Source organism: Lichenostomus cassidix, chromosome 3 (genome assembly GCF_008360975.1).
Source record: "Lichenostomus cassidix isolate B80296 chromosome 3, HeHo_3.0, whole genome shotgun sequence".
In the NCBI taxonomy this organism is placed as follows: Eukaryota; Metazoa; Chordata; class Aves; order Passeriformes; family Meliphagidae; genus Lichenostomus; species Lichenostomus cassidix.
The window spans coordinates 1619124-1646092 of NC_139483.1; the positions used below are offsets into that span (position 1 = coordinate 1619124).

Below are 26969 nucleotides of genomic sequence, written 5' to 3' on the forward strand. Positions count from 1 at the left end.
CTGGCATCTTACTTAAATTTGCTGACCTGAGTGATTTATCAGCACTTCTTTTTCTCTCCTTCTAGGCCTGGAACATGAACACAGATGAGAAGGCTGGAGATGAACATTCGTACTTGTCAATTATCAATAGAATTATTAAAGTTTAAATTAATAGCCTCTGAGCAATCTGTGAAAATCAGACATGACTGAGGTCATGATCAGAAAACACTTGTCTCAGTACTTATGTAATGCTAATTTTTCCTAAACAAACTTCAAATGCCAGGGGGAATGGCAATAAAACCATATTGGCTTCTCAGAGGCATTACAACTGAGGATATTTCATCCTGTCGACTTTACAACACAGGTGGAAACCCAACCATTTTTGCACCCAAATTTTATCAGAAAACATGGAAGTTCAAAGAAGTTACTTTATGTTCTTCTTTGAGAGTCAAAATTCTTTTTACTTGGATTTTTAAAAGTATCCAACGTTGTACTCCTATGTTACACCTTAAAGATGAGGCAACACTAAACACTAAAGGTTCAAGCATACTGTAAGTAAAATTGAGAACTGTCCATGAACAGCAGAGAAAGTTGCTTATTTATCCTTTTTAGTCACAGTGGGAGGCAAAAATTCATTGTTATTAAAATTATTTATGCACGAAACAATCTTTAGTTCAGGTATAAAAGAATTTTTAGCTACTTACCAAAAACTAAATCTAATTTTTTCTAATCTGTTATTTTGCATTGGGGAAGAACAAAACACACTGTCAGCTCTGATTCAAGAGCTGTGATCTGACCTTCAGATACCAAGACAAAAGAACACTCACAACTACTTCCATTTGAATATTGCTTTAATTTTCACTTCACAGCTGTAGTCACTAAACTCAACATTTTCACACTGCATAACAAGCTGCTATTATAGGAAGTAAAATGGTATAATTCAACACTCTGAGCTGGAGAATCATAATTAGATGAAGTATTACCAAGATTCTTCTGTGCCTTAAGATACACACCATCACATGGCTTCATTATTCCTGATGTTTTCATATAGTTCACGGCATATGGGAGGATCAAGATATAAAAGCAGCCTTTTTAGTAACCAGCTTTGAACAGCCTCCATTCTCAACCCTTGTAACATTCTTCCACAAATCCCCAAAGGATGCCTCATAGCACTAAAGCAATCATTTCAGGTCATAAAAAGATAAAGAACTTTAAATAACTCTTCATTTTTTTCCCAGTGAGAAAATGATTACTTATGCTTGTAAAATTAAAAGGACTTTGTACAAAAGGTCTGGAAAGAACTGGCTTTAATTACATATTTCAAAATTGAGTTATACAAAACAATTCTACTGCTTATATGCAGTACATAAATATATTAAAACCTTAAGAGACTAGGAAAAAAATAAGCAGACTAGACTATAACTGACTCGAATGTTTTCTGGAAACATATCATGAAAAATTTGTCCCTCATGACTGAAAACAAAGAGGGAGAAGAAAAGTGGCAAAGAAAATGAGCTTAAGTAAGAAACTGTAACACCCTTTTTGATCTTGCATGCAAGCTGAAATGAGAAAAAGTTTTGATCATTCAGTCTACAGTCTTATTTAAAGATCAAAACAACCCTGAAAGCTTAAAGCTCCACTTCATTAAAAGAAGCCATGCACAGTCAAAGAGTTAATTGAATGGGTAAGTGGGACATTCTTCCTTGCATCTTTGCTTAAATGATAGAAACTTCATTATAGACTGTCCTGTCTTCCCCTGAAGACAATCAAAGTCCATTTGACAAAACTTTTTTCCACCCAGTCTGCCATTTCTTTTCAAATCATCTATTACCTACCTGCTATCTTAAGAGCTCCAGGTTGTGTTTTATGTTAAATAAATTACATATATGAATTAAAATATTTCAGCAATTTAGGAACAGAAAATGCATATAGTATACGGTGACAAAAATTTCAGAACAAAATTAAAAACAAGTGGCTCAAGGTATCTGGTAAGCCAAGTCTTTTTTACCTACAAAATTAAAAATACCAATGATAAAGTTCTGCTGCAATACAAAAGCCACTTTGAATGCGTAAAGCTTTTGTTGAGACTATATAAATTCTAATATATAATATGTTTTCTCAACAAATGAACCCATTATCCTCATTCCTTTGAAGATGCCACAGAGCTAACACACATGCAAAACTTTTCTTACTACAGAGGGAACAGGTTGAACATTTTAAAATGCTTCAGAGCACAGGAGATTAACAATGAGAAGACTATTCAATGGCCTACTGGTGAATTTAAAATTTCTCTGTTGTCCACATTCCAACCTATTCAAATATTTTAACACATTATATATTACCCTGCTTTCAATTTAGTGTCTTGCTATGCAACACAAATCATAAGATCAGAGCTAATTTTGATCTTCAATTATGTATGAAAGATCCAAAATCAGGTTGGCTGTCTCCAGAGCTACTTGCAGGCCACTGCACTTGGCAGCAAAGCAGTCCAGGGTCAGGAGGTCAGTAACCTTTACTGAGGGCTCTTTAGGGCAGCCCTGTGTGATAGGAGAGCCAAACTGGCCTTGCAGAAACCTCCAGTTGAGGTCCTCTGTGTTACCAATGATTCCACAGCCACATTTTGAAACTAAATCTGACCAGTTTGAGACACAGGGAGAACCTGATGGAACAAACCAACAGTGTCCATAAACCATGTCTGTAAGAATTTCTCCATCATCATGACTCAGAGAGCGAGCTACAGACTCCAGGGAATGGCAAAACCCATCAGCAACCAATTGGTATTGTGTCTGAGAACAATCTAGGTCTTTAAAAGTGCTGGCAGGCAGACTAGAACTCTAAAAAAGAAAACAAAACCAAGAAAGCAAAGTTAGAACACTGTTTTACAGAAATTATTTTAAACTTGTATCATACTGCTGCTTTTTTTTCCCCCCAAAACAGATGGTTCAGTTCTAACTAAAAAATGTTTAAGTCATGATTATCCCACAAGAGGAAAGAGTCAAAGCAGAGTTCTGCATTATCATCTTTCAATATGAAAACTCTACATATTTTTAACACTTTAAAACATGCAATTACTATAATAGATACCTAAAGAAAGATTAACAAGTACAAATACAGTATTTAGTTTAAAAGATATAATTAAAACTGAGTGCTTCAAATAGATCCCTTTATTTTTATATAAGTAGTTAACAAAAATGCCACATTAATCTAGAAAAAGACAAGTGTTTTAACTGCTGCAGTGATTCTACATAAATTCTTGTTTCTCAAGTATATGAAGCATCTTTAAAAACCCTTATATCTTACATACCTTGTGTCTTATGTATGAAGCAAGGTGAGTTTCTGTACAGCCCCCTCCTAATAATGCCAAAGGGTCCTTCATTGTTAACTGTAGTACATGTTCTGCAGTTTCACAGACATGCTGAAAATCATATGAAATTCTTGTTAGACATACCATGATTAACAGGATTTGAGCCCATTGAAAAAAACATTGGAATAAAATTTTCAGTAGTTGCTGGTACAGTTTCCATAAACTTGAATTACATGTGGATATAAAGCCGCTGAGTGATTTCCAAAACCATGTTCACTTAATGAGAAACTGTCTTTATTTGCCCACACTATGGAAAAGCAGAAATAAAAAGTTGCATTTTATACCTTCTTTTTGCAAAACAAGGCTATATATAAAAAGTCTATCAGTATCAATGACATTTCCAGATCAACTATTCAATGGAAAATAATACTTGACTATCGTTGTATGTGTTGCTGCTGGCTTTTTGCTAGGCAGTTTTTATTTTTATGTTCTTACAGACCAAGTAATGAGAATGAAAATATTTATCCAGCACTGGCCTCAAGAACAGGTGAAAGATGCATCTGTCCCTAAATAACTTCCTGTATTAAAACAGAGGCATTAAATCAATATGAGCACTCCAAGGATTTCGAAATTCTGGAAACAAGAAAACTTCATTTATGTACTGAAAAAATCGCATTTCTAAACTCAACGTATTTAATATTTCTCACTACTTTATTTTTCTATTAAAAACATGACTTTCCTAGGAAAGATTTGAGGAAAATTTGCCTACCTTCAACTCATCCCATGCTGTTTCACTTCTGTTACAGAGTATCAAGCTGCAGATAACTGTGTCCTCAGGAATTAGGTGTATAAAACGCTTCGAAGCAAAACTCTCAATGCACAAATCTTTCAAACTGCCATAACAGCCAGGAGACAGCAAATGCATGGAAGCTATAGGCTTTGAACCTATCAGTTAAGGAAAACAGAGAACAGTATGTGGTGTCATCATCAGAACAGCTAGGTACCAAAATCACAACACCTGCATCTCATAAAGCATAAACTATTCCTCTTGGCTTTTTAAATTATATACATCGCTCAATAACGTGACATTTCACTTCACACAAGAAATCACAAACAGAAACCACTATATTCAAAGCGCAAGGTGGTAGTTTGAGATTAAAAAAAAGTAATTGTTCCATTTGCCTTGAACGAGTTTGAAAATGAAGTTACTGGAATTGTTGATATCCCTCATGCAGCAAGCAGTAATAACACCTGTGGTATGCCACCACCAGGGCCTGCAGAAGACCAATCCCACCTTGAAAAATGGTTTCAGGCTAGAAAAGAACAACTCTTGCTCAGCTGCTAAGGTAGGATACAGAGGGAAGTAAGAAATTCCTTAGTGTGCAATGACACCACCCTAGATAATGTTCACCTCATAATGAAAGTTTCAGGAAAATGGTTTAGAAAAGGAACTGGCCTGTTACCTGTCATGCGGCCCAGGGGCTCCATCAGAGACAGCCCAGCCCTGTCCACAGCGATGACCCCGCTCTCCTTCAGGTACTGCTTCAAGGATGGATGCATCACCTTTTGGCACACTACAAGGCCCACCTCATCCTCAACCAGCTGCTTCCCTACATTGAGCAACTGATTCAGCTCTGACGCTTCCAGAGAAACACCATGATGGACTGCTATAGTTCCTTCCTCAGGGTTAAAGCCATCTCCTGACATGGACACACTGAAAAGTGCAATCTTGATCATGTTTGAACCAGTCCTTTTGACAGCAAGTGGTTTTCCCAGTTGGATTTCTGGCATTTCTATCAGCAGTCCAGGAAGAACTGTAGAATCCAAAACTCTTCTACCTTTCACAGGTACTATGACACACTTTCCTAAAACAGCATTAGTCTCAGCGTGACATGGAACAGTAAATAGAAAAGCCTTTAAAACCAGCGTGGTGAGATGATCAACTTCTGTTTTATTAAGCATACAAGCAGGTTTGCTTGTTAAAATGCTACGTACCAAACAAACTAGAGTCTCAACGCTGCTAAAATCCACAGACACCCGGCAAGCGCAAGCCTCGGATTTCAGGTAGTCCATGCACAAACTCAGAAGATGCTTGCTTATTTTAATGACAGTGAAAGGTGCAAACTTCAGGCTCCTGAAGTTTTCAATGAAGCCACAGCAAAGAATGGCAGTGAACAAGCCGCAGTCACTGAAACGTGACACGTGGTTCAGAACGGAGGCTGTCAGGACACGCAGCACAGGCTGGCTGATGGAAAGAGGCCTCAGGAGGGCTGAGGATTGGGAAGTGGTACAAACACAGCCCCCCACACCATTGTGGAGCTGCTTGAGTCGACCTGCAGGGCCATAGGAAGATTTTAATATTCCACTCAGCAGAGACAGCGACTGACTCACTGCATCTCTAGTTAAAGGGTCACTAATAAATAACGGAGGCTTTTTAGCTTCAAGTCGAGACATTTTCAAGGAAAGATTTTAATTGTAGCCAACAAAACAATTCATTTTTACTTGGATCTATAATTCATTGCACCTTTAAATTTCATGAACAGTACATTTTAATTCTTTGCAGGTAAGGATTATTTTCAGTGTGAAACAGTACATATGACATTCCTGAAACTACTCATCGCAGCTCTCTTAAAATGAACCTTAAATCATGTTGCAAAACTGATAAATAATGACAGCAGGAAGGTATTTCATTCATGACGATCTCTTTTAACTTCTGAATGAGACTGAGCAGACTTCTTTGCAACAAAGTTTACAAGCATGCTTCCTATATGGACACCTATAAGTGACAGTCCTGCGACAAGCAGAAAGTTCTTTCTACTCCAGGTAGTTTTCTTCATCTTTTCTGGCAACAGTCACAGATGAAAAGATTCACAGTTAGTTATACCTACAAAAAAAACCACAGACAGGTATTAGAATAATCTTATGAAAACATTGTATAGCTTGACCTATTTCAGTTTTCACCAAAAAAGTCACATAAGGACAAATACTGCAACATAAAATCACTTAGGTTGGAAAAGACTTTTAAGATCTTTGTTGGTGAGTCCAGCCATTACCCCAGCACTGCCAAGCCACCACTGAACCATGTCCCCAAGTGCCACATCTACACATCCATTAAATACCTCCAGGGATGGTGACTCAGCCACCTCCCTGGGCAGCCTGTGCTTGACAACCCTTTCTGTGAAGACAGTTTTCCTAAAATCCAATCTAACCCTCCCTTGGTGCAACCTGAGGCTGTTTCCTCTTGTCCTATCACTTTTTACTTGGGAGAAGAGACTGACCCCCACGTAGCTACAACCTCCTTCCAGGGGGTTGTGGAGAGCAATGGGGTCACCCTGAGCCTTCTTTTCTCCAGACTGAATATCCCCATCTCCCTCAGCCCCTCCTCACAGGACCACTGCCCTTCTCTGGACTGCAGCACTTCAGTGTCCTCTCTGAAGGGAGGTGCCCTCACCAGTGCTGAGCACAGAGGTCACAGGTCCTGCTGGCCACACTATTGCTGATCTAGGTCAGGATCCCTCTGACCACCTGGGCACATGCTGGCTCATGTTCAGCTGCTGTCCCCAGCATTCCCAGGAATCTTTCCAGCCACTCTTCCCTATGGCTCGGCATGGAGTTGTGACCCAAGTGCAGGACATGGCACTGGGCCTTGCTGAACTTCATACAATGGGCCTATGTATTCTATTTTAACTGAGAAAATCTACTAGTAAGATTTTACTACAGGGAGTACATCAATTATACCTGTTTGTTCATAACTTCAATTCTGACCACTGCTCTATACTGTTACCAGCAGGTCTGTAAGTAACAGGCTGCTATAAACGTCACTGAATTGTGCTAGAGTATCAAAACTACAGTGATATTTACCTGATTTTACTCAAGAACAAAAGAACTGAATGAGTCAGCAGTGCTTGCCAGGCAACCACTTCAGAAACAAGTTTCTGATGTTCAAACAGCTTTAAGAAATCTGGCTCAAAAAAAGATTTCTTACTCCAAGATGCCTACCAGGAAAGTTTTGCAGTTCTTAAAACACTAAAACCTAAAGGGATGTTTATTTACATTTCTATGCAATCCCTACAGAATTTACACTTATCTTGTATTTAATTTTGCTTCATTCTCTATTGAAATCACCATCCCTACTAACACAGAATATATTACTAAGTAAAGTCACAATTATTTCTGGGCAGTTTTGAGTCTGAAAGGACACTGTTATAGACCCAGTCACAAGAGTTTGGCTGCTTTCTAGAAGTCACTGGAGTTAGTTTTTAAATATCTATATGACATATAATACCCTCACTTAACTGATTCCATCACATGGGATTTAGCAGTAGTTTATGAGATTTATAATGCACTTTTTGGGTCCATGTAGGTACAAAAAATTAACTCAGTTGCAAAGAAGAATAAAACTCTGAAAGACTAACGTTAGAACACCAAGGCTGTATCTGTCTGCAAATTCTCAATTAATTAATCTCCTCCCTCAAAGACACAGATACAACTAATTAAGCAACTTACCCAAAAAACAAAGTACTAATGCTATTTTTCTTTATCTTTGCGATCACTTTGCATCACGTATGTCACAATCCCAGGTTGTGGAACAAAATCCTCTGTCTTCACTTGGAAAATAGGACTGGACTTCACGTAAAACCAGCCCCAGTGCACCAGCCCAAGGCTAATTCCCATAATAATCAGAACTTTGTTGTCCTTCCAGAAGGTTTTAAGACCCATTGCAATCTGGCATCTACCTAGGTAAAGATAATTTATTACTTTAAACATATTCTAGAAATTCTTTTTTTCTTACTCTATAATAACAACACAGAACAGATGAAGCTGAATGTTAATACCTTTAATTGCAGTGCAGCAGATGACTAAAACGCTAAACAAAAAAGTCCTAGTTTGTGAACTTAAAAAAAACCACCTCAATTCAGATATTTTGAAATGTTAATTACTGCATTTGCTTCGAGCTTTGGCATGCTAAATCTTAAACACAACAAAGCAACAAAGCTTTATCTAATTACAAGTGCTGCTGCTCACATGGTAACTATCTGAAGCCCAAAAGCAGATTCAAAATACACCTTCCCCCCCAGCCGATAGCTAATAAAATTCAATGAACAGCTGAGCTTCTAAGGGAATACAGAACTTTCAAATTGCAGGCAAAGCAAGGTATTGTGCTTCTGACACCGCTTTACCTTGTGCAGCTTTGCCTGACCACCTCACGGCATTCAGATGCTGCACCATTACAAAGGGAACAAATTAATCCTTATCTAATAACAAACGGGAAAACACTACTTTCCGTGGTATTTCGTTACGAAGTACCTGCTTCAGGAAGCAAAATCACGTATGCTCAGGTTTCATACCAAAGCACCCCACCGGTCTGAGCGGCTGCAGCTCGGGGAGGAAACGCTCCTAACACCGCCCAGCTCCATGCCCCTGACAGGTGTAACAAGCCCTACAACCACCCTCCGTCACCCTCTGGACACCTCACAACCCCATTCTCCTCCTTCCCCGCGTCCCAGCGACCTTGAAGCGCTGAGGGGCGGCCGAGGGCCAGCGGCTCCGCCGGGCACAGACCGCGGGCACGGCGCACCCGAGCTTTCTCCTCACTGTGGCGGGGGGCGAGGAAAGCACTGCCCGAGAGCCCTCCCGCGGAGGCGAGCGCCCACCCGCCCCCTGCGCGTTCAAACGCGCCCCGGCAGGAAGAAGAATCCGAAGCCAAGGCAGCACGACCCCGGACGTGCCAGCTCTCCCCGGCCGCCATTAGCCGAGCGCCGCGTCACTCGGGGCTGGGCCCGCCTCAGCGCTGGCGGCCATTTTGCGTGCGGGCAGCGCGGGCGGCGGCGATGGGCGCGGCCATTTTGGGTAGGGCAGAGCGGAGCAGGGCAGAGCAGAGGGGAGCGGAGCAGTGGCGGAGGGAGGGGGAGAGAGGTACGGCCGCCTTGTGCCGCCCGGCTCCTCCAGCTCCTCCGGCTCCTTTAGCTCCTCTTTCCTCCGCAGTTAAAGCCGGGGGGATGCTCGGGCAGAGCCGCTGTCCTGTGGCGGTGCCGGTTGGCTCCCGCCGAGCCTGCTTCAGGCGCCGCATCAGCTGCTCTGCCCTGCGCCTCACGCTCGCCCGGCCCGGCCGCAGGCACTCGAGAATATGCCGCATTTAAGAATATGTATATCTATCTATCTGATTCTTCTTCCCTGCTTACCTGCTACTGCGGGCACTCCGCGTTACACTCCGGCTGGCTGAGGCTTCCTGTGGGCGGGCAGGAGTGTCCTGCCCGAAACAAGTTCAAATAGCTTTGTTCCCTGACCTCCGCTTCTCCTTAGCTCTTCTGCTTTCCTGTGTTCAATTTCCCGGTATTCACTCCTATAACGAACACTCCTGTGAATACAGTAAAACTTTTCCTCTATTCACTCTTCTCTCTACCCATACTCCTGCAGTTGCTTTCAGGAATATCTCGTTTTATATTCATGTGTCAATGAATGGGTTTGTTTTCAATTGCATTTAGAGTTGCAGAGTTTATAACTGTAGCCAAAAGAGAAGTATTTAATGCCTAATCTCCATGCAGAAAAGAGTATATTTTTTTCATTGAATAGTAATTTTTCTTTGTTAATTACATTCAGCAGTCCCACAAAAGTTAAAAAAGGTAGTTACAGTGCAAAAATATAGTAGTACCTATCTGTGACAGCTCTCTGATCTTCCTCAGGACCTCTGGCTCCTCTGGTTTTAGGCAGTTCTGTGCTGAATGGGTCATGATTTTGAAATGCAATTGTTGAGCTTTAAAGGTGAATGGGCAGTTTATGAATGAAGGTGTGTGAGTAACAACGAGGAGAAAAGGTGCTGACTGGAAGAGTACTTTTCAAGGTTTAAGTGCAGTAATTGGCAACAGTGAACATAAAAATCGTGAATGGCAAAAATGGGAATATTCTGGTGTGTCTTTCCAGAACTAGAGATGCTTTAATGGATGTGTGAATAGATGAGTATTTCACTCATCCCAAGCTTAGGATCTGCTCTCAGAAACTGACAGGTGCTGGACTGGAAAGTTCAGAAAACTCCTCTTTTATGTTGTGATAGTTCATTTTGAGCCACATAGACAGTTAATATCAACTTACCACACAGAGTTCCTTAATTAGCATTTGTTTGTTTCTCTGTTTTCAGGTGCCCCCTCTCCCCATGTGTGGTAAAGGTACCTGGAGATGGGCAGTGTGTGAAGTTTGCTGCTGTATCTTCAAGTGCCTGGCAGGAGTTTTCAGTTCCTCCTGAGCTCTAAATTTCCTCACCACAGGAAGCTGCTTTGCTAAGGTAAGATGCTGTTCATCAGCTGGCAGAGGATACTTCAGCTCACTCTCTGGGTGCCCATGTTTCTGCCTTCTCCTGAGTCTCTACCACTCCACTGGACTCAATTTTAGGAAAGAAAGATATTCTTCTTTATTTTTAAGTGTGTCTCACTCTACCTACAGGCAGCCTATGTATTTAGTTCTAAATCATGTCTTACTGTATAGGTTGTATCAACATTTTAGACCTTGAAATACTACCCATAGCACATCAGGACTTTGTCTTTTTGAATGTATATATAGTCTTGTGAGAGGACTTTTTCTGTCTTATTTTCCTATAGTCATATTTCCTTATGCAGAGTTTGCTTTAGAGATCTGCAACACAAAAAGCATTCCATGAAATAGACTCTTGCTATCAAACAGATCTGTGTTTCTGGTGTTTTTTTTTTAACACAGGAAATGGCAAAATATTTTGGGGCTAGGTTTTTTTTTTTTTGGCAATTGATGACTGGCTTTCCTCATCTTCTTATCTCTTAGTATTGAGTATTTTTTCACCTGTGTCACTTCAGTGGTTTTCCTGATGGTTCACACAAAAAATATTTTCTTTTTTGTTTTCTGAAGTGTGCTTACATTTTGTCTGTCTGCTGTATTTCCTTTGTCTTATCTGTGTGGTCAGTGCAAAGAACGGGGTAGTTGGCAAACTCCCAAAGTCAGCTTACTCCCAGGAAGAGCAAATTGAACCAAAGCTAACTTTTCTTATGCATTTTTTGCCTTTTTCTGTTTATTTTACAAATTGTATTTGGAGGAGATTGCTGCCTGCCAGCAGTTCTCACCTGAGTAGTAGCAAAGGTGTTGCAACAGTAGTATTCTGGAAGGTAAATTGTTACCAGAAAGAGATCAGTGATGCCAGGGTAAGTTCAGCTGATTCATCCACGTGCTTTGTTTGTTCTCAAGCAGAGCATGAGCATTTGGAGAAGAGGTGATGTCTTGGCATGTTTGGCTGCAATTCTTTTTTATGTTATTGCGACTGTAAGGATTAATGAGAAAACATTAGCAGTCCAAATATTATTCCTCGGGAGCAATGTTATAAAGAATGGAGAAGCTCTGTTGGTTTTCACTTGGTGGCTGCAATTTCTCTTCAACATCTCTTCTGAACTAGTTCTAGCAGCTGCTGTTTCAACAACTTCTGAGTTTTATCTCCTACTGAGAGTCTTCATGTAGTTTCTCTACTCTGTTTACTTTTATATAGTAGCACTTACTACATGACTGAACTGAAATAGGATGTCTCAAGTGGTCCAGAGCACATTTCCTTGTGCTGTATTTCTCAAAATTGCTGTCAGTAAAGTTGACAGGATTTAATCTGATGAAATGAAAGTTTCCTGGGCTGTTTTGTGCAAGGGAGAATGACAGTGGCATGGCACAAGGTGGAGGATGATGAACTTCCCAAGCAGCTTCTGTGCTGTGACTGTCAGTTTGGAAAAGAATGTTAGCAATTAATGGAGGGTTTTTCCTTGAGCCCAAGGAATGTGTGTTTAACTTCTAGCACAAATTAATGCTTCCTGAGCTACCTGGATTGGCCTGAAGCAGGGTCAGGGTCTGTGCAGCTCCATGTACCTCACTCAGGATCCCAAATTAAGCACTTAAGGTAGTGTTTGGGATCAGCAAGAGAAGAGGATGTCCAAAGTTCACTTAACTTCTGTACAACCACCATAAGACTCAGGTGATGTTGCTTTATGTGTAAAGTAGTCTAAAATTTGAAATATACATAATGTGTATGTATGTATGGGTAGCAGATGAGCCAAAAGCTACAGTTTCTTACATAAAAGAGTTCTAACTTTGTATTTCGTGGTTGGCTGCAAAGTGCCTGAACAGTTACGAGGGTCACTAAAAGAAACCAACAAGATTTGGTAATTCTAAGTAGTTCTCCTTTATATAAGAGTTTTCCTTAGTTTTTTTAAAGCAGAGTGCAAGGTTTGAAGAATAGCAGGAATGATAAAATGAGCCACAGATGTAAACATCATTCTCAGTTGGTGTAGAGAGCTGAGTGATTCTCTAGTGCTGATCACTTTTAATTGGTATTTTTATAGGAGCAGCTTACCCTGACCTATCATGGCATCCAACAAATTTGTCATTAAGGTAAGTAGAAGTCATAGCTTTAAAAAAAAACCAAACCTGTAATACTGGTTAGAATGTGTATGTTGATACTAAAAGTGCATGCTTCAGGCTTCTGGTCATAGTAACATACTTTGTGTGAGCTTTTCTCTCCCTCTGGAAGCAAACTTGGAATTGCTGCTGTATCATGGCAGAGTGTGTATGAGGTCAGCTGAGAATTAAAATGCTGCAACTAAGGTGATCAGTTGTGCAGTTAGAATTAGAAATTGCATGAATTCTCAGTAAAACAGTATTTGCTACCTAAAATGAAATTCTGGGTGGATTCTTTTCTTACTGTAATTATGTAACATTATTTATGTATTTCCGAGGTTGAAGGGGTCCTGGTCTAAGGTGTAGCAATGTTCTTAGACTATTTATCATACTTGACATTTTATTAGTCTCTGTTTTTGCCTTAGTTGTTTCATGTCCAAGAAAATACCATTGAAGTTCATTTTGCAAATAGTCCCAGACTTTTGGCTTTGTGCTGAAGAGCAAAGCTTTTCAAAACATTCTGCAATAAACATAACACTTCGTAATTCGTCTACTGTAACTTTACCAGCTAATCAATAAATAAACCTAATTGTGATTAGCACAACATATTATTCTCTTGGAAATGTTTTTTCCAGGAATTTTCCTAACACAAGAGATTTCTCCTCTGTGGGTATGCTTGGGTTTTTTTGGAGGGCATCTACAAGGTCCTTCCTGAGTGATCAGACTGTGGAAGCTGTTGAAACTTGGTTTTGTGGGTAACCAACCTGTTTAATGAGAAGACTAAGCACTTAATTTTTTTTGTGCTCTGTGTTCTTTTCCAAGGAAAACTGTTGTCATTTAGTGGATGCTTGCTTTAATTTTTTTACTGTTTAACAGGATTGTAAACCTTCATTTAATTGTATCATGTCTATATTACTCAGTGCTGCTGAGTTAATACAGGACTTAAAAGAGAAATATCTTTGATTTTGAGCACATTTTAGCTGGTACTCTGAGTGTGTGCACCACTGATGTGGGTAACAAGAGGACTGAGGCTAAAGGCATTGCTTTTCTCAGCTGAGAACTCTAGATATCATCAGTATTAATACAAGTGCCCAAGAAAACAAGTGGTGTGAGTTGAAATGTCTTCACTTGATAAAAATCCTGATGATACTTGGTTTCTGATCTGTGTCATTACAGCTTCAGTATTCAGCATCGATGTGTTACTGGTATTCAGCATGGGCCTTGCAGTCACCAAGTTTAGCATCCCTGACTGCCTGAGCAAGGGTTAGGTTCTCATTGAGAACCTGTTTGTAGCTAAGCTGTATCACAGATAAAGTTTTTGGAAATACAACTTTTTCTTTGTAATAGTATTTGAGAAATGAGGGTAAGTTTTTGCATGTACCAAATGCTGAAAATTAACTTTACCTTGATCTGATTGAAATTCCCTTTGTGCAGAGATATGCAACATTTTGCTTGTTAGATCAGGTAAAGTTTTGTTACTTGACATTCACTGGATTTGTATTTCATGTGAATATTTTCTTTTTTAAGAGTGTTCATCTTTCACATAAATTTTGCAAGGAAGGTCCCTGTACAGAAGATTCTACATTAAAAACTATTCCTGCTTTTCTCTGCAGGGGGAGTACAGAAATACTATTCCATTCCTTGTGTTTAAAATTGATGGGGGCATTTTACTGAGTCTGAAAATGTTCAGGACAGATGTGTTGAAGCAGGTTCACAGGAGGGACATGATGATAGAGGGAGGGAGCCCCTCTCCTGTGAGCAAAGGCTGAGGCAATTGGGATTGTTCAGCCTGGAGAAGAAAAGGCTTTGGGGTGACCTAACTGTGGCCTTCCAGTACATGAAAGGAGCCTACAAGAAAGATGGAGAAGGGACTATTTACTAGAGCATGGAGTGACTGGAAAAAGGGGGATGGCTTCAAACTGACAGAGAGTAGGTTTAGATTAGATCTTAGGGAGATATTCTTCCCTTTGAGGGTGGTGACACGCTGGAACAGGGAGCCAGGAGAAGCTGTGGATCCCTGGAAGTGTTCAAGTCCACTCAGAGCCCCGTCCAGCCTGATCTGCTCTAATGCCTGGCAGGGCACTGGAACTGGAGGAGGGATGGTCTCAAAGGGCCCTTTTAACCCAAACCACTCCGTGATTGTGTTTCAGGTGCCTCACCTTGTCTTCTACATTCTCTACTTTTAAGCTTTCAGATTTTGTAAACTTGTGCATGTGAACCTTTTCGGTAAGAGAGCAAAAAGTGCAGCTTATCAGTCTGTCAAATCTTAGCTGACTGTCAAGTAATAAAGCAGAAAACTCCTCTAATGTGTTCTGTTATCAACGTGTGTTTTATCTGCAGATTTCTGCACGCCGATGTAATGGTTGGTTACCTCCAGTGGAGGGAGCAATTGGTCTGTGTTTGAGAGGCGATCCTAAGCTTGGCTTTATGGGCAATTGAGAGGGATTTAAATAAACTAATTGACACAGTGAAATAGCTTTAAACCTTAATACAAAAACTGCATTTAGGTCCTAAACACACTTTCTTCACCTACCAAGTGGCTGGATGATACAGTGCAATAGATAATATTTTATGCAAGTTAATTTGATCATCAATTTTCAGTTTTATTTTATATTGATACTTCATAAAGCATTGCATGGTAAAATAACCCCAGCATATGAATTTAATTAATCTTTCTCTGTGTGTTGCTGAAGTATTTTATGGCTGTTCTGAGAAATAAATCTTAACTTTAATTGGTGAGGCTTAAAGCAAAATCGTGAGCTCTGTATGGATTTCAAAAATAATATCACTAGGGCCTTGTTTAAAACTTTGGACAAAGTAGAAAGAATTTCTCTTCCAGAATTGTGTAAATTTACTTTATTCATGCCAAACTGCAGAACTAAATATAGTAATTTTTATGGCTGCAATAGAAAATTTTCATTTACTGTTTTCTGCAATTTGTTCGTTTGCCAAAGATGGAGGAGTAACTTGTTACTACATTTCAATAGCTCAGCTCAAAGGGAAGCTTTTTTTTACTTTGTTTCCTACTTTGAGCACTGTTCTGTCTCAGATTTGTAGGCTTTAGGTTAAGATAATTACAGTTTCAGTGTTCCCTCTGGTCATCCAGCTCACTCTGCAACTGGCTTTTCAGCAGTGTTGCTCCATGTTACCAATATTGCATTCTGGACATATATATGTAACTTTTTTGAGCCTTTCTACTAATTTTTTGCTTGCTTTAAGTGGCAAGTTCATTTGAAACAGCAAGCACACTTTTTTGTTTTATATTTGGAACAAAGATAGATATACCAGATGTGATTGGACAGAAAAGTGACAGTGGAATTGTAATATGATCAGTTTTCCTCTTCATTTTGCTTGTGTGTGTGTTCTTCACTTTTTTACATTGATGTATCTTAATGTAATCTAGGCTCTAGCAGTAGGTAGAAGGAAATGGAAAGCCATCTTGCTGTCAGATAGTGTGCCAATAAGGACTGACATCCCTGTCTGGTTCATTTTGGGGTCTGCTCACAGACCTGTGGATTGTCTTGAGTCTGGAAAAACAAGAGGAGTGTTTATTTTGAAGTTTATTTTGATATTTCCAGTGATTTCTTTTTTTTAGCTACCAGTAGAAATGTAATATGGTGACAGTGCATTGGCAATGATTTCTCTACCAGCTGTGCCTGTCTGGATGATTCTTAAGTGGCATCGAAGTGGGCTTGACAGATTAAAGTTCACATTTCTCTGAAGTGTGTCCGTTGAGTTGGCTGATCAATATTTCTGTAAATATTTGTGGTTAAGCCATAGTATTTTTGTGAGAAAGTGATATGTTTCCTTCTTCTTCGGAGTTGTTTGGAGAGAAAAAAACTGTGGAGATGAGCAGGTTTTCCTACTTGATTTTTTTATTTATCTCTGATCCCACATAATGAGTGATAAAGGGTAACAGATATTACTTCCACATTAAGTCTGCAGATATGAGTGCAGTGCTCTCCAGTGGAGAGCAAAGATAAAGAATACTGTTTGTGTTTAAAGTAATTTTTTAATATATTGTGGCTGCTCAGAGTTACGAGATTGATTCTGCAGCTGCTTTTTCATGTACATAGGTGTAAGCTTGTTAGCATTCTGGTTTGAGAATTAGGTTTTTTGAGAGAGTACTTAATTAAATTAACCAATAAATACAGTATTTTCTCATGTTAATTTCTTTTCTCCTTCACTGCAAAATGAAGACATTTTTATGTGAAATTCCTGTGGTTGGAGTACTCACAAATTTTTCAATAGAAACATGCTAAGATCAGGTTTCTGTGACTAAATAGAATTTTTTAAAGTATTTTATATCTAAAACTAAATTGAAACTGTTGCTCTCCAAACATTACGGGTTGTTGAATTTTACATGTATTGTGTGTTCTTACATTTGCTGTTTGGATCTTTAAAAATGAAGAACTAACTATATTAACCATTAAATAGTGGTTTTCTAGAGATGGAGTTTTGCTAAAGTGGTATTGCTCAGAACAGCTGGAATTACAGATGGTTGAAATTGTTATTATCAGGTAGCATCACACTTCACTCAGCTGTCATGTTTGTTTTTGTACAAATGAATAAAATAGGATACTTGTCTAAAAGGACTTAGAAGTCCTAAAGAAGATGATGAAAAAGGGGTAGGAGGCAATGTGATTTAAAATAAGAAGTGCAAACAGTAGTAATGGCTGGAGGGACATCTATTAAGCTCTCTTTCTTAATGCTCCATTTAATTCCCAATTTCATGGGACCAGATATGGAATGGCTAAAGTGATGAGTAAATAAGTTCCAGAAGAAACTAAAGAGGAAGTTGGGAGGTAGAAGGGGGAGGAAAATTAAGTGTACAATATAATTCTAAATCTCCTGCAGTCAATGGAAGTTTCCTCACTGACCTCAGAGGATTAATTTTCAAGCCTAGGGAAATGATGAGTGGATGAAGAGTTGAGAGATTAAAGTGTTAGCAGAAGGAGAAAGGAATAGGAAGCCAGAGGGATAAACAACAATAATGGAAACACTGCTTTCATGGGGATCACTTCAAATAATGAATAAAAGGATGGTTCAACTTGCAGTACTTCTTTTGGTAATTCCAATCTGATTAGTTTTTAAAGTACCACTTGTGCCTGAAAATTAGGTTTTTTTGCTAACTATGAGCAGTGTACTACTGTGGCAGTGATATGGGATTCTAAATACCCACCATACTAACTAATGTGGGTTTTTTTTTAATGTAATTAATTTGAAGATGAAAGTTCCATGAGATTTGCCATATGCTTTATTTCTGACCAGCACTACCAGATTTTACACCTCCACTGTTCTGCTTTGTGGAGGTCCTGGTGGTGCTGCCTGCTTGACCCCAGAGTCCAGCCCTGAAGGAGGAAAGGATGGGAAACTTAGAAGCAGACTTGAATCTCTCTTGAGTCCAGCAAAACATGAGGGCTTAGCAGTGATGCTGTTTGGGGTCACTGAGTGTCTTTAGGTCCTGGGAGAGGCTTCAGCTTATGCTGTAGGTGAAATTCTTCAATTCTTTCCACTGGGTTCAGATGGAGGTTAGTAGGTTGGGAGGTAAAGGGATTCAGGTTTCCTGCAGTACCTGGTACAAACAGTTTCATGATGCAGTGATACAATTTTTGCTTTTGATGTTATGAAAATTATAATTTATTACAATGTTTTTTGGTAAATTTTCATGTGGCCTCTCCTTTCTTTGGGCAATGTAGATGGATTGTATTATGTGGGAGCTATCTGAGTATTTGATGTAAGCGTGTGTTCTGACAGAACTATGGAATAACGGGGAGAAGAGTGACTAACAACACATTTTCATTCTTTCCTGATGTTTCATCCATGTAATTCATTACTTCCTTAAAAGGCATCTATTTTTAATAGCAAAATTATTGCTTAGTTTCAATTCTCAAATAAAAGCTTAGTTTCTGGAGGACATTTTGTGTTTCAGTTTGGGGACATTTTGTGCTCCCTGCAGCACTTATTCAACCATGACTTTGCAGTATTTTTCTTGAGTCAGCAGCCAGACTTTTCCTTAAATAATGGTGCCACAGGACATGGCCCTGTTTCATTTTTGTGCTGCAGTCATTGCTGTGCATGGGCACCGATGATGCTCAGCTATTGTGAAAACCCTTTAAACTGCTGATAAAATGATGACTCATGGTCACCTGATGAAAACAGATTCATTACCATGACTCCAGAAAGTTTAGCTCCCATGGAAGTGTTTCACTTCCCACACTAGTTCTTCTAAAAGAGATGATGCTGCACTTATTTTCTTACAGTTAACAGCTGCCCAATTAAGCTGCGACAGTGTGGTTGGCAAAAACTTGGGATTCCAGGCTTCTTTTAATAATAGTTTAAGGAACTAAAATCTGTATGAGCTGTGAAACAGTCACCAACATTCTTCACAGTGTTACTTGGAGTGATTTCTAATCGAATTACACATTTTGGATTTCATTTACCACTACTGAATTAAGTTCTTCTTGCAGTGGATCTGACCCAAACCTCACTGGAGTCAATGGGCTTTGGATCAGAGCCCATAGCAGTATATTGGTAGCATGCTGTAGCTTAACTAAGGGCACACTAATTTATTCCATAAACAGTATTCCTCAGTCCAGTTTATCTGTGTTTTTACTGCAATGTGTTTGTTTGTAGTGTCAATGTGTAAGGAAGTTAGGTGTGAAAAATATGGAAAAGTGATACAACCAAATAATAAAATTGATACTGATTCCAGTATGAAACAAGTAAAATTAAATCCTCTGCATTGCTGACTTGTGATTCCCCAGGGACTGTGAAAAGAGGGGTTAATTAAAATACAACTGTGAAAAAACCCTGTTAATTAGACTTTAGATGTGTATGATTTTATGTTGTAAAGCAGAAAAAGGCTCTCAACAAGTATTTTAATGTAGGGTAGTGTGGGATGGCTCATTCCCTTTTAAATGATCAGCAGTTCAGTTGGTGATTTTATGTTAATCTACGTTCCCTCTTTTGATTGGAAATATTTCTGACACACAATGCTTAAGGAAGTCAACATATTAAATTACTTCAAATGTGTGTGATTAAAACTTGCTACAATAATGACTAATATAAAATAAACAGATGTTGAATAAGTAATTAATAATTTAAAATGTAACATACAAACTCCTACTTTTTTTTAGTTATATCTTCACTTCTGTTTGGATTTTTTCCTGTTTATTTATTCAACTGACTCATTTTAAACTTAGATAATGAACATTATATATATATTTTGTGCCAAAAACTTGTCTAGTTTGAAAAAAGATGGTCTCATCAGAGTTTAAAATTAACTTTAGATATTAAAGAAAGAGGTAGAAATAAGATCAGTTTCTTAGATAATATAATATCAGTCATACAAACTTTGTCAACAAATTACATATGGAAAAGCCGTGGCTTGTTTGCATGGTGGTGTTTGTTTTTTCCCTGAATACCTCTCCACCATTTTCATTACCACAAACAATGTTGTAATGAAGAGGCAAAGTGTTGCAGACTTAATAAAGAAATTAAGTAGTAATGTTAAAAACCCCTTTGAAGTACAAGCCCCAGTATGGAGTGATGAGGTGTCTTGATAGACAAAAGAGAACTCAGTGCAGAAGGCAACTTCTGTAGAGTGTGTCTGTATTGTGGCCCTTCTGCTGTTGTGTGGTGGTGGTTTTTTGCAGAATTTGTCTACTTCTGCCTTTGTGTGATGTTGCTTGGCCAAATAAAAGAAAGAATAAACACACCTTCTATATGGCATAGGAGTCAGATCAGCTCTGTGTGTGTTCATTTAGTCATACAAAAATGCAGTGAGTGAAGGTGGGTCTTGGTCCCTTCACGTGTGAAGCTCACCTGTTCATGTCCCTGCTTCAAGGAGTGCAGTCCTTTGAATGAAGCCAGCACAAGAGACAATTCTGCCTTCTTACTACTAAACCGTGTTTGTAACTAACTGAAAACTTTTCACTTGGGAAAGTGGGAAAAAATAGTTTGTGGTCTAGATCATGTGCAGATGCTTTGAACCAATATCTCCTCTTTCCGTTGAGTGTTTTCTCATTGGCTGTGTACACTTTGCTAGGGAGGTAGGGTTCATTTATGAAGCCTTAAGGGCAAGTGCCATCTCTCTTGGGTTTCTACTTTTCTGTCTTTGACCTTCACTGAGGGTTCTTTGCTGTTTTTGCTATAGGTGCATTTTATAGACAGATCCTTGTGCATGAAATCCTGAATTTCCAAGCAAAACAGAGATCTTACTCCTTTCTCTGTGTAATTTGCCATGTACGATGAGATAGCATTCAAGTGGAGAATCACTGCAAAAATGTTGCATCAAAGCTGGTTGGAGAACAGTCAGTTGTTAGTCTCGAGGGAGAGTGAGAACAGAGATAAGGAAGAATGACACAGTGGTTTCCACCCAAGAAAATGTGTCATAGCCACAGAACATTTTCTCAGCATTTTCATATCGTTGATGACTGAGGTTCGTAAAGTTACTTCAGTAATTCTATCCTCATTTTACTCTAAAAGGTTATGCAATAAGTAAGCTAAACTAAGCTCTGTTCTCTGTGCAAGGTCCTCTTTGCAAGTCCCTGCTTAGTTTCCAGGAATTAGTATGATGCCTGGCATATCTGACACCACTCAGCTGGTGAAACAATAGTTTATATAAGGTATAGTTAAATACAGCCTTTCAAGCTTGAGCCAATATTCTCCTCTTGTAAACTCAGAGGATTGTCTTTGTTCATTTTATATCCCAGTGATTTAATAGCACTCATAATGGACCAAATATACATGGCTCTGGTTTATCCTGCTTTGTATCACACAGATAAAGGCTGATAGAAGAGCAATGTACAGATCTGAACAGAAAATATTTGCTGAACTAAAGAGTTGGGAAAGAGCTAACTGTTGGGCCATTAAAGAGGATCTGTTCAATGCCAGGATGCTAGGATTTGACAGTTAGTAGGGTCATGCAGAATATAACTTTCCCTTCTTTATTTTGACATTCCTATAGCATAAAAATAGGAAGGAGAGTCATTTGAGCTGTACCAGAGTGCGCTGCTCTGCCATAATAAGGTAACCTTCAGCAGTGGAAAACAATCCTACAAAGAGTTATTCATTCCCTTGGTGGTATTGTCTGCAAGTCTCTGGTTCTCATTTGCCTGGGTGTTAAACTGACACAGTCACAATCCGTGGCTCAGGGAATTGACAAACAACTTGGATGTTGGGAGTAAGCCTGACACATCAAAAGTTGAAAATGAAACCCATAATTTAAAAAAGCAATCAAACAACAACATATTCTCATCTCAAACAGTACTGAGTGTTTGTAGCATAACATAAAGTAACTGAATAGCAGAGAGCAGTGATTAAATCATCATTGGCTGCCACGGGTAAAATAAAAGAGCAACATTGGTTTATAGATTTCTTTAGAAAATTGATAAAATTTGTCTTTAGTTTTAAGTGTTTATATGTCAATTTATGCATGTTTCAGTAAATTGAATTGAATATTTAATTTTGCTTTTATTGTTTGGTGGAAACAGGGTGGTGTTTAGAGATGGCCTCAAAGGACAAAAAAGTGTTAAGGAAAATGTGTCTTTGTCTATATCCCTTCACCCTGATAATTGTCAGGAATTTTGATTTGTGGAGTATTTGGAGGATACAACTGGGGTTCTTGCAGATTATGAACTGGAAGGAGATTTAATTACAGATGCTCAGCATATTCTACATAGTTCAGAAAACTCTTTGCTAATTTGAAGCCATTTTCTGTAGGGTTATTAGAGATGGTTCATTTGTTGTTGTTGCTATTTTGGAGAGGCCTACATTATTAAGAATGTAGGAACTGTTGGGATTTAATCTGGTTTTGTAAATTCCTATTTGAACTATGATACAGATTTTGGGAAGGAAAAAATCTAGTGATGAAGAATACAATAAGAAAATATTGTAAGTTCAGAAGTGAAATGATACTCAGATACTGTTAGAGCTTTCATTTTTGTATCTTTTGCAAGCATCAAGGAATCTCACAGTATTTCAAGCTGTACACCTAGAAAAGCTCTGTTGTTGGTAGCCAGTGCTGTGACAAGATGAGGTAACTGTTTTTCAGCTACCATTATGAAGTGACATTCACCCTCCAAGCAGAACAAATGAAGCTGGCAAAACATAATTTCCAGATTTGTAAGTAGGCCAGGCCATTTGAGCTGTTACAATGTATTAGGAATACCGGTGATGATCACAGACTCTTAAAATCTAATAGAATGTTTAATTTTCACTGTGGACTACAAATCCAAAACTAGTTTAGTAGGAGAGAATACTTAAAAAATTTTATCTGTAGAGATACTGGTGACTTTAAATTGACATAAGTGGTACTTTCAGGATAGGCAACATAATGGTACTTAAGAAAGTAAGCTTATTCACCAGGAGCCTTTACTCTGTAGTAATGCTCAAATCCAAATAATCTCTGCTGCTGCTGGCTGTCATCAGATTGGTACTTGGTTTTGAAATTCTCCTTCTTTCTCTTTGGATTGCCACACAATTTTGGTTGTTAGGCCCTGATCAGCAAGTGGTTCACTCATTTCCCTCATTTGAGAGTCTGCAAGGCAGTTCAGTGACCCTCGAGACGTTCAGATTAGTTCCCTTGTGTTTTCTGTAATGCTTTGGATCTCTTCAAAATGTCCATATACTACTTGTTTAAAGGTTAAAATAGTTAGACATTGGTCCAAATATGTTAAAATACAATTCAATTTAAATACTATGTTATCTATTGCCTTACTAGTGTGGTGAAAAACTGCAAGGTTTTGTAGTTCTCTTGTGGGCTGTGTGATGGAGGTTCTTGTGTATTTGGGATTAGAATTCCAGGCTTTTCCACAAAGTGAAAACACTATGAAAATTCCATTCTGTGAGAGCTCTTTTTCAGCAGCAAAGATCTCCCTTGCTTTTATTTTCATTTTACATCAGTACCGTATAGAGATTTAAAAATCAGACAGATCTAGGGAAAGGAGTAAGGTGAAAAGTGGCAGAGTTGTGGAACATGCCGTGGAAAGTCTGCCCTACGGGGTTGGAGTACCTGGTGGCATAAGCTTTCACTTGTACAGCTGCTGTTGAGTAGCAGGGGAGTCTGTTTAACTTCTTTAATTGCAGATAAATGCAGATAGCAAACACGAAAATGCAAAAACTTGCCCGTAACTTCCTGAGGAACAGATTGCACATGAACAGGTGAAGGGATTGGAATAGTACTCTCCTACCTAAAGAGAAAGGCAATCTGCCACTGCATACTTGTGTGTTCTGGAGTTTCCCTCTGTGACTTCCACAGGAAGGTTCTGCAGTCTGGCATTGTACAAAATAAATTCTCAGGCCTTCCTTTGTTGTTTTCAGCTGTCTTCAACCAATTCATTAATGTTTCTGGACTAGAGCAAAAGCTGAATGTTTAGAAATAATTCCACACTGAAAAAATGTGGAGCATAATTCTTTATTTACCAAAAGATACATGTTCCAGCAGCCAGGCAGGTAGAGCCTTGGAAATCCTGTAATGCTGCTTGGGTTTGCCTCCCTGGGACACTTCAGCCAACGAGCTCCCCTCCTCCAAGACAGAAGTGCAAAGTGGGATAGTGCACTGTGGTTCTGCCTGGTTACAGAGCCATGCTGCTTCCTCCAGGAAACTCAGAAGGACCCCTTTCAAGGGTCATTTACTGTTTGTTTTTGCAGCGAATTACCCTTCATACACATTTCTTTTCTATTGGCTCCTTGATCATTTCTCTAATTTGGGAAGTGTACTTTTAAAGACTTTCGGTGACATGTTTATTTTTCTTAAATGCTTATGGAACAGAAACTCAACCTCATGAGGCATGTGTATCCCAAATGGAATTGGAATGATCCCACAGTGTTAATTCTGCTCATCCATTTTGTTGCTGATTTTTTTTTTCTCTTTTAATCCTGTAATTTTGGAGAAGAAACTGCTTTGAAGAACTTTGCTTTCTGTGCATACATTAAATTATCAATAGGCTCTAAGTATGTGGAAAACTCAATAGGTTATTTCTCCTTTCCCTTTCACCTTCCCAAATCCACAAATGCACAATAGGGCCAGAAATCTGTCTCAAACCTTTGGACAGCTGCCTTCTTGATACAGCCTTGTACTTGCCAATGCTTCTTTTTTTTTTTTTTTTTAATGAAGTCTTAGGAGTTTCAGCCGTGGGTAGTGAGGTTCACAGGTAGGTGCTGGAACGATGAGGACCTCTGCTTTCTTTTACTGCCTGTGGCAGGAAGTCTCAATTAGTGTGAAAAATATTGAGAGTTCGTGCATTGAGTGATTGAAGTAAATATTTTTATTCTTCATACTTGCCTTTTAAAATTGCATGTTTGATTGCTAGACATGGAATGGGAAGGTGGGACAGTTTGATATGATTTACCTTTTGGCAGTCTTTAGCTGTGTGTGAATGGTAAAGTGGTCTCCCTGTAGTACAGGGACCTTGCATCTTATTATCCTTAATGATTTCACAGTGCTGTCTTCCCTAAATAAACCATGAGAGCAGGAAGGCTTAGCCTTTTATTAAAAAGAAAAAAAAATTGTTGCAGATCTTTCTAGTGATTTCCAAATAAATTAGTAGCAGCAATTTGTAGCAAAAATCACCTCAGAATCAGCAGATAAGAGGTTTAAGACATTTATTAACTAGAGCTGTGATGTATAATTGTATAAAAAATAGAGTAATATATTTTATGTAATGAACCAAGTGAAATTACCATAGTTTAAGAATGTCTCAGCTTTTAGCAATGACAATATTTGTTATTTTTAATCTCTTGAATTTTTCCTTTCTAAGCAATGAAAAGGGAAGAAAAATTAACTTTTGTGAAGTACAAGTCCTCTGTTTACTTTTAGAAAAGGTTTGTTCCAATTAGTTTATTAATTATTTTTAGAAAAGGAAATAAAGATTTTGTATGTAGGTACATGTATGTTGTAATGCTCATTTTCAGAACTTAAATCTCAGTGCTTCTAATATTTTCAGTCTGGCATTGATTGTGAGTATAATAGGTTATTTCATGCTGCTTCTCTTTATAATTCTTGGTTATGATACTGAAATGTTAAGACCACACACAGACAACAAGATCTCCAGCCACTTACGCATGTAAACAGTCTGGCTTTTTACAAAGTGGAAAAATATTTCTTGTGCAGTATTTTAACATGATCAGCATGTTAAGGCTCAATCTGCAACTGTGTCAACATTTCTTTGGCTGTAACCATTAATTCTGTAGCCTCTTGATAATATGTAAAATGTGAGACTGGTTTGTTTACTACTGGGATTTGTCAGCAATTACTGTCTGCATTTAGCTTAGTGCTTTCAAATATATAATAGATCAAAGAGTTATTTTGCATCATCACTGTGGTTTCAGTAAAACAAAGGATTTTTTTTTTTCCCAGCTTGGCTCTGGGACCTTCAAAGGGCCATTGGAGCAATAATTTTCATAAATCTTGTACTTATACCTGTTTGATATTGGTAGGCACAGGTACAATACATTAAATAACCTTCTGTAGCTACTGTTTGACATGAATTTAGCTATAGGGACAGGAATGCACATCTCTTTCATGCCTCAATTGCGTGAGACTTGGCATGGCTTCAGCATAGTTGGGAATTTTTGTCATGCTTAATTTTTATGTAATTAATACATGTTTTCTGCATTGTTATTACCATCAGGAGCTGCAAGTGCAGTGGTTATGTGCAATATTATCTAAGTGCCATATCGTCCTCATCGCAAAGACCTGTGGGTTACAAGGTCTGACAGATGAGTTCTTCCTATGGATACGTGTGTATGGAGCTGATAGGAGAAAGATGGCATAAAAGCATTTTAATGGACAGCATATCTGCTGAAATAATAAATGTTTGTGTTTATATAGTGTCTTTTATCTCTGTTCTCAAAGATAATTTCTTGATATATTTATGGAATTAGTTTCAATGTATCTTTGAGGTTTTGCAAGTAATAGAAAGAACAAACCCCCAAATGTATCAGACAAATGTGCAGAACTTTGGTAAGGATTTTTTGTATAGTTAGAAGTAGGCTGTAAAATCAGTAAAATTTGCCACTGCTCCTGAGAAGGTTGCCATTAACTAATTCTGTGATCTCAGGGGCACTTGGTAAAAATATTTCACCTGAGCTTTTCTTATGACTTTGTACAATTCTGAAGTAATTGTTTTTCAAAGAGTATTTTATTTGAGATGAAAACAACAGTACACCAATTCATAAGAATAAAAAAAAATCTCAGAATGCTGATATTGCAGCATGGCTATGGTAAATTATTGGGGGAGGTCAGTTTTAGGAGTAGTCTGCTGACAGAATAAGCTTTTATATGAAA

The 26969-nt window shown here is 38.5% G+C and overlaps 4 protein-coding genes across 11 annotated transcripts in view; 1 reads left to right on the plus strand and 3 right to left on the minus strand.

The window, feature by feature from the left end:
• Positions 1 to 812: 812 nt before the first annotated feature.
• On the minus strand, positions 813 to 5737 carry MKKS (MKKS centrosomal shuttling protein). The gene is made up of 4 exons (XM_085054008.1): positions 4747 to 5737; positions 4053 to 4228; positions 3284 to 3394; positions 813 to 2813 (listed from the first exon to the last, which is right to left on the minus strand). The coding sequence occupies exons 1-4, from the start codon at positions 5735 to 5737 to the stop codon at positions 2373 to 2375; spliced, it is 1719 nt and encodes a 572-aa protein (XP_084910134.1). The 3' UTR covers positions 813 to 2372.
• Positions 5729 to 6120, minus strand: LOC146438855 (uncharacterized). Its single transcript, XM_085054020.1, has one exon. The coding sequence runs from the start codon at positions 6118 to 6120 to the stop codon at positions 5971 to 5973; it is 150 nt and encodes a 49-aa protein (XP_084910146.1). The 3' UTR covers positions 5729 to 5970.
• Positions 6121 to 7810: 1690 nt separating this feature from the next.
• On the minus strand, positions 7811 to 9598 carry LOC146438856 (uncharacterized). Of its 8 annotated transcripts, none has more exons than XM_085054015.1 (3): positions 8938 to 9054; positions 8539 to 8593; positions 7811 to 8019 (listed from the first exon to the last, which is right to left on the minus strand). In XM_085054015.1, the coding sequence occupies exon 3, from the start codon at positions 8000 to 8002 to the stop codon at positions 7811 to 7813; it is 192 nt and encodes a 63-aa protein (XP_084910141.1). In that variant the 5' UTR covers positions 8003 to 8019; positions 8539 to 8593; positions 8938 to 9054. The 8 variants fall into 8 exon arrangements, with proteins under 8 accessions (XP_084910141.1, XP_084910145.1, XP_084910144.1 ...); XM_085054019.1 differs by having other exon boundaries at positions 8539 to 8590; positions 8938 to 9038; XM_085054018.1 differs by lacking the exon at positions 8938 to 9054 and adding an exon at positions 8795 to 8924 and having other exon boundaries at positions 8539 to 8590.
• Positions 9048 to 26969, plus strand: part of SLX4IP (SLX4 interacting protein) — a 70970-nt gene continuing 53048 nt past the window's right edge. The window contains exons 1-3 of the mRNA XM_085054009.1: positions 9048 to 9133; positions 10419 to 10562; positions 12622 to 12670. Of these exons, the coding sequence (XP_084910135.1) occupies positions 12644 to 12670 (27 nt within the window). The 5' untranslated portion in view covers positions 9048 to 9133; positions 10419 to 10562; positions 12622 to 12643. The remainder of the gene's footprint in view (positions 9134 to 10418; positions 10563 to 12621; positions 12671 to 26969) is intronic.

What these genes read in the sequence shown, in the direction of transcription:
- MKKS (XM_085054008.1), bottom strand. Translation starts at nt 5,737, where the DNA reads ATGTCTCGACTTGAAGCTAAAAAGCCTCCGTTATTTATTAGTGACCCT. An exon ending in CAGCATGGGATGAGTTGAAG is followed by an intron (nt 3,395 to 4,052) that starts GTAGGCAAATTT and finishes TATGATTTTCAG; the next exon opens with CATGTCTGTGAAACTGCAGA. An exon ending in CTTCATACATAAGACACAAG is followed by an intron (nt 2,814 to 3,283) that starts GTATGTAAGATA and finishes TTTCTTTTTTAG; the next exon opens with AGTTCTAGTCTGCCTGCCAG.
- LOC146438855 (XM_085054020.1), bottom strand. Translation starts at nt 6,120, where the DNA reads ATGAAGAAAACTACCTGGAGTAGAAAGAACTTTCTGCTTGTCGCAGGA.
- LOC146438856 (XM_085054012.1), bottom strand. Translation starts at nt 9,032, where the DNA reads ATGGCGGCCGGGGAGAGCTGGCACGTCCGGGGTCGTGCTGCCTTGGCT. An exon ending in CCGCCCCTCAGCGCTTCAAG is followed by an intron (nt 8,020 to 8,794) that starts GTCGCTGGGACG and finishes ATCTTTACCTAG; the next exon opens with GTAGATGCCAGATTGCAATG.